We start from the raw sequence: 10,791 nt of genomic DNA on the forward strand, positions 1-10,791 counted from the left end.
AATCAATTAGAACATTAAAAATGACCATGGATCAATTTTTTCGAGCCAATTCTTTCCTATAGTTAAAGGGTTTCTCCTCATTTCATTTTACACCATTTTTCGAAATTAAAAATCTACTATCTCATTTTCTACTCTCTTCTTCTCTATTTTCTTAGTCTTCACCAAAGTTGCCCTAGTTCTAAGAGAGTGAAAAGTATCTATGAGATTTTGTACTGGTATTGTGCTTATACCGTACTTTACTCAAAAGGGTGTTGTCTTTGGTGTAATATCTTTAAGAAAAATATATGTTTGATTCTTGAGATTATCTAGTTTGAATCTCAATTTGGTTCTTGAGTTTAGCCGGTGAAAAGTTCTTTTGAGTTTGAAGATCAACTTGTTAAAATCTCCTGTTTGGTTTGGAGATGAGCATGTTAAAATATCTTGTTTGGTTTGGAGATTAGCGTGTTAAAATATTTTGTTTATTTTGGAGATTAGGCTCTTAAAATCTCCCGTTTTGTTTAAAAATTAGCCTGCTAAAATATCTTGTATGACTTGAAGATTAACCTATTAAAATCTCTTGTCTAATTTGGAGATTACTCTGTTAAAATTTCTTGTTTGGTTCGTGAGATTAGCTAGTTAAAATCTTTGCTTGGTTGTAAAAAGCTTCATAGACATAACATGTGAAAAATTCACATCTCTAGTGGAACTCTCGAGAGATAACTATTTGAAAATAGGGGTAGGCCAAGTGGTTAGGACAAACCTGTTGAAATCTTGGGTGTAAATTCTCTTTTTCTTATCTCTTTATTTTCCATCGTTTTATTTTCTTTATGCTATATTTCTTTCTCTCCATCTCGTTTTCATTCATTCTTTCATCTATTCGGATGCTTATTCTCTATTTGTTTAATGAAATTAATTTAAATATTTTTATAAATCAAAATTTTGATGCTTGGACATCAATTTTCAATCAACACAATTTATTCCCTTCCCCTTTGTCTCTTTGTTTAGAGTCCGTTAGTCAACACTATCTTGAATTTAAGAGACATAAACTAACCATCAACTCAACCACCCAACTATAGCATTCATAAGAACATTAGTAATATATGACATTTGGGATTAATCAGCCTTACAAACTCACAAAAGAGTTGTTTTTCTTAAACAAAGATAAGAACTTATTTATAAAGACATTTTGTAGAAAGAAACATGTACAAATTTAAATTCCTTGTTCTCCTTGTTAAATATTTTGCTTAGCAAACAAATACAAATTTAAATGTCTTATAATTCAAAATTCTAAAATTAATTACTTTATATTATTTCTTCTTTTCTCTAGAGCATGAGAATAATTTTAAAAAAACACAAGTTTCTTCCCTAGTACAAAAGATTTTTTGTCCATAAAAACAATAGTAGCTTCAAAGTTTTGTGTGAGAATGGGTGTTCTCTTTATAAATTCAAACCATCCCTTAACAATGTACATAAGGGAAAGATTACAAAGCAAGCCTGATTGAGTAAAAAAAACTAGCAAGGGCTTGAAAATACAATATGTTACAATTTTACACAAGGAAACCAACCTAAACATATTATTTCTTTAGTATCATCACCAAGAATATTATATCAAACTCAAGCCTTTCTTTGGATGCATCACATAACTTCCTACCTAGAATTCAAGAAAGTACCAATAATTATAATGATGGGTTTAATTCCCAATCTTAACATACTTTTAGCACTTCTCCTCAACTGAAGATCCATTGATTGTCCCCATTTGCATTGATGGCTTGGCCTTCTTAGGCTTATACCAAAATGCACACACCAAAAATGCTACAAAATTGATGACACTAAGTATGGTAAGAAGTGCATAGAACAAGTCAAGCCTTCCTTTGTTTATATGATCAGCTAGCCATCCTTGTCCATCTCTAGTGCCAGTTACTTTCTTCACAACTGACACAAGGAAACTGCTGATGAAGAAACCGAGCGATAGCGTTGTGAGGAAGAGACCAGTGCTCATTGTCTTCATTCCTTTTGGTGATTGTGTTATGAAGAAATCAAGTTGGCCTGTGTATATGAATGCTTCACCAGAACCAACCAAGAAGAATTGTGGAATTAGAAGGAAAACACTTATTGGTAGTGCTGTTTGGTTTCCTTTTACACCTTTTGCCACTGATAACCTTTTCACCTCACCTAGAGAAGCTGCTGCCATTCCAAATGCTGATAGCAAAAGTCCAATGGCAATCCTTTGTAGATTGGTGAAACCTAAGAGACGAGACGCCGAGTTAGTACTAACTAAGAGGTTCATGAATTAATTATATTGTAAACTGAGCCGGAATATTATATATATTACTTGTAACACTGTAACCCTAATTATTAGTCGCAGAGATAAGCATCACTGGTCAAACTGCTTTAACAAAGGTCAATCGTGTTCATTGTCTTTTACTTTTGTTTTTCTTTAATCTTCTATACTGGTTGCTTGTTGTTCAAGCAATAACAAATCACGGAATGTTTTATACCTGGTTTGCCGTTCATTTTCTTCCAAAGGGGCATGATGATTCGATCATTGACTGCGAGAGTGATTAGGATTGCGGCCACAAAGAAGACGGTGAGAGATCCTGCAGGGATTTCAAAACCTCCAACATTCCTTTGCATTGTGGAAGCTTGTTCAACTGAAAAGGTGATCATTTGTGCATATGTGGTCCAAAATATAATGGTTGTGGCCCATATTGGTAGAAGTCTCACCATCATTTTCACCTCTTCTACTCTTGTCAGTGAGCACAGCTTCCATGGATTCGGACCAGAACCATATAAGTCCTTGTCAAAATCACCTTCTACCACAATCGCGGCCTTCTCCAAAAAACTACAAAATCGAAAATATTAAAACCAGAAAATAATAATGATCATGACAGAAACCATTTAGAAGGTTAGATGAAGATGAGCTTACCGAAACTGATCGGTGTGCTCTATTCTTAAATCCTCAGGAGTGTCCTCATACAAAGATCCAACATTGTATGGAAGTTCCATCTTCCTTTTCTTCACAGCTGCAACAATAACTTGAAAAATATGGACAATAGGACTTCCCAAACTCTTCTTGTATCGGTATCTTGTCGTCCCCGCTAAGAATATCAAAATGGCTATGATCATCGAAACCGAACATATTCCATAAGCCCAACTTCGACTAATTTTGTCTTGTATGTAAACAAGTACTGTCACAGCTGCAAGAGTTCCCAAACTGATGAAGAAGAAAAACCTGTTGAAGAAATAAGTCATCTGCGATTTCTCCTTCTCGTCTTTCTCATCGAATTGATCTGAACCAAATCCTGAAATGCTCGACTTAAGTCCGCCCGTTCCTAGTGCAATAAGGTATAGAGCCAAGTACAAGATTCCCATTTGGATTCCATCAGCTGGCTTGCAAGTTTCGCCCGCGTGACAAGGTGGTGGACTTAGCTGTGGCAACTTTGTTGAGATTGCTAATGCTGCAGTACCCTGAAATCACCATTCCCTCAAAGCTATAAACACATGCATTGATACTAAAGTAATCCAAATAATGCTAGAAAAAACACGAGTTTATTTCGGCTAACCAGAGTTTGAATTGCAGCAAAGATTCCAATAGTCTTATATCTTCCAAGGAAGGTATCTGCTAGAAAACCACCAAGCAAACAAAGGAGAAATGATGTTCCCATGAAATCAGTCACGGTATTGGCTGCAGTTGAGCTTGGAAGATGCATGACTCCCATCAGATATGTCACCAAGTTCACTGCAATTCCCATTGTTGAGAGCCTCTCAACAATTTCAATCCCTGGAACAATTTCCACAAGTACAGTATACTCTTAGATTCTGTCGCATGGAAAGATTCCTCGTCGTAACAAAAATAATATATTTGGTTACGCGGTGATAAAAGTTAGAATCAATTCTGAAGGTAAATTTCTTTTACTACAAAACATCTAAACATGTCAAAATCAATTATACGATTCTGGACCAATTTTTCCTCCTTCAAAAGTGAAACAAATAGATATTGTAAGTCAAAAGTGAATCTTAATCAAATGAAAAAGGACAAAAAATAGGAACAAAAGAGTCCATTCTAATGCCACCTAAAGTAGAACTCAACTTTTAGAAAGTAGATGATAAAATAAGATTATAAAGAAGTTGATAAATAAGGAATATTAGTATCTTAATTCACATCAAAAAGCTTATATATAAAATATTATGCTCTTTCCTCCTACTCCAAACAGAAAATGACAGAAATTATTATCAATCAGTATGTAAGAAAATGCTAAATAGTTCTTATTTCACATGGTTTGTTTGTCCTTCAATATTCTCTTCTTTTGTCTACTTCCTCAAATGCAATCATAACCCCCAAAATCATTTTTCTAATATCATCTATTATTGCAAAAATAATAACTTACACATCTTAAAAAAATTACTGTCAATTTTTTTTCACTCAATTATAATAACTGAAAAATGGTTATTGTTAAGTTATATAATATAAATAATTAAAGAGAAATTAAAATAATTAATGCAACACATGTACTAAAAACTTTTTACAGTTGGTTAGTCATTAAAACCATTAATGACATCCAACTACTATTTCAATCTTTTAAGAGATTTCATGTGTTTAAAGTTAAGCTTTGTCTATCTATGCCTCAAGCTACTATTGCAATAAAAGAGAAACATGTTAGAGAAGAGAAAGTATTCCAATAATGGATTATATTTTCCAAACTATGCAACATCATCTTCATATACACTATGTGTTTCTACATCCTTCTAAAACACATACACAGATACCAAACACCAGACACATCCTAACAGACCGAACGTAATCATAAGCATCAGTGTTGTATTAGTGTCGTGTCCAACAATGAGATGAACATGTCTTTCTTCAGAGGTGTCGGTGTTAGGTAGTTATATCAAGATCATGAGTAATAAAGAGATTGAATGGTTATGCTAGAAATGTTACAAACCTAAAATAAGAGCAGCTGGAACCCAACCACCAGTTTTGGACCTATCAGCAGGAAAACCTTTATAGTCAACAGCATCTCCAACTGTCCAACTCATTTTCTTCTCCTGAAAATATTCACACAAAATATTTTCAACAAAAGAAGAAAAAAAATAGTAAAAGACTAGATGAGTTCTTAAGTCAATGACCACAAACTTATCATAAACTAACCATGCTATGAAGTTCCACAAAGAAAAGAACTCTAGGTGCTATAGTCTTGACTTTGTTTGCACACACACTTTAACTCACTGCATAGGTTTGTTGTGAAAGCTTTCCTATTTATAGGGATAAAGTGACTTCAATAAAGGCCAATAAGAATATGAAAGTGACAGGTCCACTATATTCATTTGAGAAAAATTGAGACAGATCACTCTTTGAAATAAAGTTAAGGGATGAGGTTTGGCACACAAAATATAAAGTGGAAGGTTCTAGGATTGATTTAAACCGTTTATTTTTCTCAAAAGAAATTTATTTATTTGTGAGCATTATTAATGAGAGATAGTAAAAAATTAAAGGTAATGTTGATTGATGAAGAGAGATCACGAGGAATTAGTGGAATATGGGAACAACATTGCAATCTGTGATCTTTTCTTTTGTGCTATGAAGGCTGTAATTGTGAGCCACTACATCATTGGATGACTCCTTCAAAGTGCTTTTGATGCCCCACTTTTGAAAAGGATTCATAATCTTTAATTTTTTTCTTGTTGTCAATTGTGATTGTTGTTAGAAATGTAAGGACTCAATTGTGCCATTGATGAGGATTCATGGTTTGACTTGGAAGAAGGTTACATGCACTCACATTGCTTTGTATGAACAATAAACTTCAATAAATAGAACATAGATATACTTTAGATTATGTTGATGCATACACATTGGTTTTTGGAGGAAGCTGTCTTTTTTTTTTTTATGTTTTTTCTAATAAATCAAGTATTTTCGCCGCAGCTGCAAAAATTAATTTCTCAAACATGGCGAAGGACAATTTTTTTTTTTTGGAAAATTTAACACTATTGTGTTCACATAATTAAATTCGAACTCATAACTTTTAATTAAGTTACCTAATTATATTATCCAATTATATTTAAAGATTACAATATTTGATTCTTTTTATCCAAACCCCCTTATGTCTAATAATTTATTGGGTTTAGTGCGTGAATATAAATGATAGACAACCAATAATTTATTTGATAGAATTTGATGTTATATTAGAGTTTAGTTGAATACCTCTTTATAAAATCAATTTGAAAAAAATAAAGTGTTACTCTATAGTATTATGTATAAACTCTTTAAATATTATATGTAGACAATATGTAATTTGAAATCTCTTCAATAATAATTGTTACTCCACTTAATGTAGCATATAATCTAGCAAAGTATAAACATTACTAAATCATAAACAATATTAAATCATGTAAATATTGTTCCTTATTTAATAAAGATATCTTTTCACAAATGGTATGACCCATGTGACTTGCATAATATATTCTCTCTCTAGCTTAAATATATCTTAACTTAACCATTTCATGTAAACTAAGAAAATATAATTAATTCAAGTTATTTTATAAAAGCATCTTTTGTTAATAATGTGTGAAATATAAATAAAAATTAAAAAATATAGTAATAATTTAAGACATATTTATTTTATAAACATGACATATTATTAAAGATAGATTGAATAACAAAGAGAGTTATACAACCGAGTATTAGAAAAATGTGTGGTTAGCATCGAAGAATATTTTTATTTTTGACAATAACTAAAGGCTTTGTTGATATTTCCTTTTCCTCAAAAGGAACTTGTTCAAATTTTCTTTTAGTGGCTTTTATGGTACACAAGTTGTTAAAATGTATATCCATGCACAAATATTTGTGTATCATTAATTTAAAACTTTAAAAATAAATTGTAATAAAATGAAAATAATTTATATATTAAAAAAATTAAATAATATTTGGTTCTTCTATTTGTATCCATCAGCTTATGATTCTTCAGGCACTCGTGTTCATGTTATTACTTAGAAACCAAGTCTTTTTGCTTGCTTATTTTCTGTGTCTCAGAGGATCCAAGTATCCTCTCTTAGATTACCACAATATGTAACACCATTTAGATTTTGATGCCATGTTAATTAGAACGAAATGTGAACTACTAGTTGGTTATCCAAAATGCCTAGATTGATTGGACTCGAGCATTGAAGAATAATTAGATTCGTTGGTCTTTCTTGTTTTCAATTGATATGAGATGTTAAAGTCTTTGACACATGATGTTTGACCAATCTTCTCCCATGCTTGAGAATTGCAACTTTATCTAAAGCCTTAAAGCTTCAATGGACTTTATGTACTCCAAAATTTATAGAGCATCTTCAATGGAAAGAGATGAAGAACCATTTTGTTTTTTCAATTTATTCTTATAGGGTCTAGCATGTTGTGTCAAATTGGACAAAGTTAGATCTAGAAAAATATTGTTTTCAAATTTTATTTTTGTCAATTAAAATGTTATTGAGTTGAGTTGCATATTAGGTATTTTTCTTTAAAATATCTTATGATTTTATATAAATTCTAAAAGTGGACTATCAATCAAGACGTCACAATGATAAAATAATCAAATCAAATTATATCATACTCTCAATTTTGTAGATATTTTTTACAATTACACTCTCAAATATGATTAAAAAAATTATTCTACAACTATAATAAAGATCCCTTCGAAAATCTTAAGCACCATAAAAAAGAAGATGGAGAGAGATTGCTTACTTGAGCATAACAAAAAGAAGAGAGCGTTGAGAAATAAATTCAGCTTAATTTGTTTTTACCAATGGACGGTTGTACTTTCACAAATGACTGAGCATTAAATTTAGAGAGTTGAAAAAGCCAGCAATTAAAAAAGAACAGTTCAGATCACCCAAATGTGTTGACCAAATGACTACAAATATAAAATAGGTGAATTGTGTTATTTAAAATTTAAAAAAAAAAATTAATAAAAAATTTGGTCTTTAAAAAAATTATATAGGATTAGATCAAGAAATAGAGATATGGCAATAGAAACATAGAAAGAAGAAGAAGAAAGAACACAATAGAAATAAAATATTCAACGGGAAATAAAGAGATAAAAGATAGAGAGTGCACGTGAGATTTATACAAGTCCAACTTAACCACTTGACATACTCATCTTATCTTATATATAAATTCAAGGTTGTCATGATGGCAACCCTAGCCACGTGTCATCATGATAGCAACTCTTGGTAAAACCCTGATACTCTTATTTACTATTTTGTTCCTACAATTAAAATAAATAATAATAATAATAATAATAATAATAATAATAATAATAATAATTATTATTATTATTATAATATAATATTGACTCACCATTAATAATAATAATAATAATAACATAAATAATAAATAATAATATAATATTTAGCTAAAAGCTATCTAAAAATCAAACTTAAATTTGAGTTTAAAAATTTTATATATATATATATATATATATATATATATATATATATATATATATATATATATATATATATATATATATATATATATATATATATAAGATTAAATACGATTTAAATTTATTTGCAGCAAATCATTTCTTATTGGAGTGTTTCTTCAATTTTAATTCTATTTTATTTTATATTAAGTAGATTTATATTAAGTATATTTATCTATTACTAGGGGTGGGAATAGGCCAGGCCGACTAACAGGGGCCTACGGCCCAGCCTACATAGGCCTAGGTCAGGCCAGGCTTTTTAGATAAATAGAAAAGGTCTAGGCTTTTTTAAAAGCCTATTTAGTTAAAAAGGCTAGGCCACAGGCCACATAAAAAGCCTTTTAAGCCTAAGAGGCCGGCCTATTTAAATAAATATGAATAATTTTATTATTATTATATTATATTTTTTACTTTGAATTAAAAATATAAAAATAAATTTTAGTTATCTTGAAGAAATTATGAAAATAAGATGAAAAGAATCTTATGAACAATGTCATAAGTTGTTTCGATAAGTTCTCTCAAACAAATAATATCACAAAATTCATGCTACTAGGTAAACTCAAATAAACTAATGCAAACAAACATTTAATCTCACCGATCTTTTAATTTGTTAGTCTATATAAAGACGAGTTGAATGACTTATTTACAAATGTTCAAATGAAATAGACTTTCAAGTAGGCTAATAGGCCAATCAGGCCTTCAAAAAGGCCAGGCCCAAGCCAAAAAAATAAGCCTATGATAGACTACAGGCCAGGCTTAGGCTTTGAATATTATAGCAGGCCAGGCTTAGGCTTGGCAAAGCCTAGCTCGGCCCAGCCTATTCCCACCCCTATCTATTACAATCAAAACTTATAAGATATTTTGACCCATTACCACATTTTATTATTATGCATGTCTCACTTTATTATTACGTTTGCTGCAAGTGAATTAAAAAGTCATTTTATCAAAATTAATGTGTTAGTTTTATTATTATTCATATTCTATTATATTATTTATTAAGAGACTAATTTAATAAATTAATTTTAATTTTACATTTTATAAGGTAACACTACATATTCCATTCTTTTATATTGACTTTATTAGATTTTATGAAAATTTATAAGTTTTAAATGGCAAAATCAATTATATTTTGAATGTATTGCTATCCAATTAATTTGTTCATATAAAATAAAATACTATACATATTTAGCCTTTGTTACTCATGAACTCATTCACCAATTTGCCATATTTTCTCTCATTATAGTCTACAATTCAACAATGTTCTTTTAAATATCATTCACATTCTATATTTTTTTTTCATCTTAAAATTTTTTATGTATCATTTTATTTCATTATTTATTGTTTTAACAATTTTGTAATCTTTATAAAATTGCAGTGTTCACATGGAAATTCATTCCTCCCCACAGTTATAAAGGTGAATTTTATGTAATATTTCATTTTAAAATTGCAGTGTTCACATGGAAATCCATTCCTCCATGATATAAGTTTTATGTAATATTTTATTTTATTATTTGTTATTTAAACAATTTGACAATCTTTTATCAAATTTCAATCCCTGTATTATAATTTATTTCTTAAGACACTTATAAAAAGTGATTGTATATGATATAAATTTCTAAATATTTTTCTTATAATTTTGATATTGTAAAACTTTTTAGATTTTTTATCTTTGATCATTTTTTGTTACAGGAATTAAAACAATATCAATTATCAATTTTAAGGCAACCATGTAGGAATCAGAATATTAATGTTTGCATGATGTTTAGTTTTACAATGAAAATTAACACATTTATTTTCTCCCCAAATGATGTTTAAACATATTTTTTCATAAAATATTTAAAATACTCTACATAACTACCGTATTTTTATAATACTTAGTTAATTTTGCTCATCTAACCAACCTATTAAAATAGTGTTCAATTATACTCAAACAATCAATTTTACAAAATTATGGTTTAATGATTATAATAACTCATTAACTTTAATTATAAAATTTAATATTACTTTTTAATATTGTTGTAGTCCAATTAAAATAAAATATAAAAATAGTTATTTTAACTATGAATGAGAAAAAATATTTACATGATTTTTTTATAGTTTTATAACAACGAAAATATACTTATATTACTCTTATAGTTATAATTGATAAAATTTCAAAACAATTTAGTATTTTTTAAATAAATCTTTAAAATAAAAACACAATGACATTTTGAAAACTTTGGCAAAATTATTATCAACTATGGATAATATATAATTCAATTCAATACCGACAATGGTGCATAATACCTAATTCAATTTATTGCATGTTTTGTATATTGTATATGGATAACGGTACCAATATATATATATA

General features: G+C 29.2%; 1 protein-coding gene across 1 annotated transcript; it reads right to left on the reverse strand.

Moving 5' to 3' along the window:
• Nucleotides 1–1,247: 1,247 nt before the first annotated feature.
• LOC131633711 (protein NRT1/ PTR FAMILY 6.2-like) lies at nucleotides 1,248–5,276 on the reverse strand. Its single transcript, XM_058904402.1, has 6 exons — nucleotides 5,129–5,276; nucleotides 4,923–5,025; nucleotides 3,543–3,760; nucleotides 2,906–3,447; nucleotides 2,478–2,821; nucleotides 1,248–2,223 (listed from the first exon to the last, which is right to left on the reverse strand). The coding sequence occupies exons 1-6, from the start codon at nucleotides 5,129–5,131 to the stop codon at nucleotides 1,694–1,696; spliced, it is 1,740 nt and encodes a 579-aa protein (XP_058760385.1). The 5' UTR covers nucleotides 5,132–5,276; the 3' UTR covers nucleotides 1,248–1,693.
• Nucleotides 5,277–10,791: the final 5,515 nt, after the last annotated feature.

The sequence above is a fragment of the Vicia villosa genome, linkage group LG1 (assembly GCF_029867415.1).
Source record: "Vicia villosa cultivar HV-30 ecotype Madison, WI linkage group LG1, Vvil1.0, whole genome shotgun sequence".
NCBI classification, from domain to species: Eukaryota; Viridiplantae; Streptophyta; class Magnoliopsida; order Fabales; family Fabaceae; genus Vicia; species Vicia villosa.

Coding starts and splice junctions, on each gene's coding strand:
- LOC131633711 (XM_058904402.1), bottom strand. Junction 3,761..4,922: donor TCCAGCTGCTCTTATTTTAG/GTTTGTAACATT, acceptor AAATTGTTCCAG/GGATTGAAATTGTTGAGAGG. Junction 2,822..2,905: donor GAGCACACCGATCAGTTTCG/GTAAGCTCATCT, acceptor TCGATTTTGTAG/TTTTTTGGAGAAGGCCGCGA.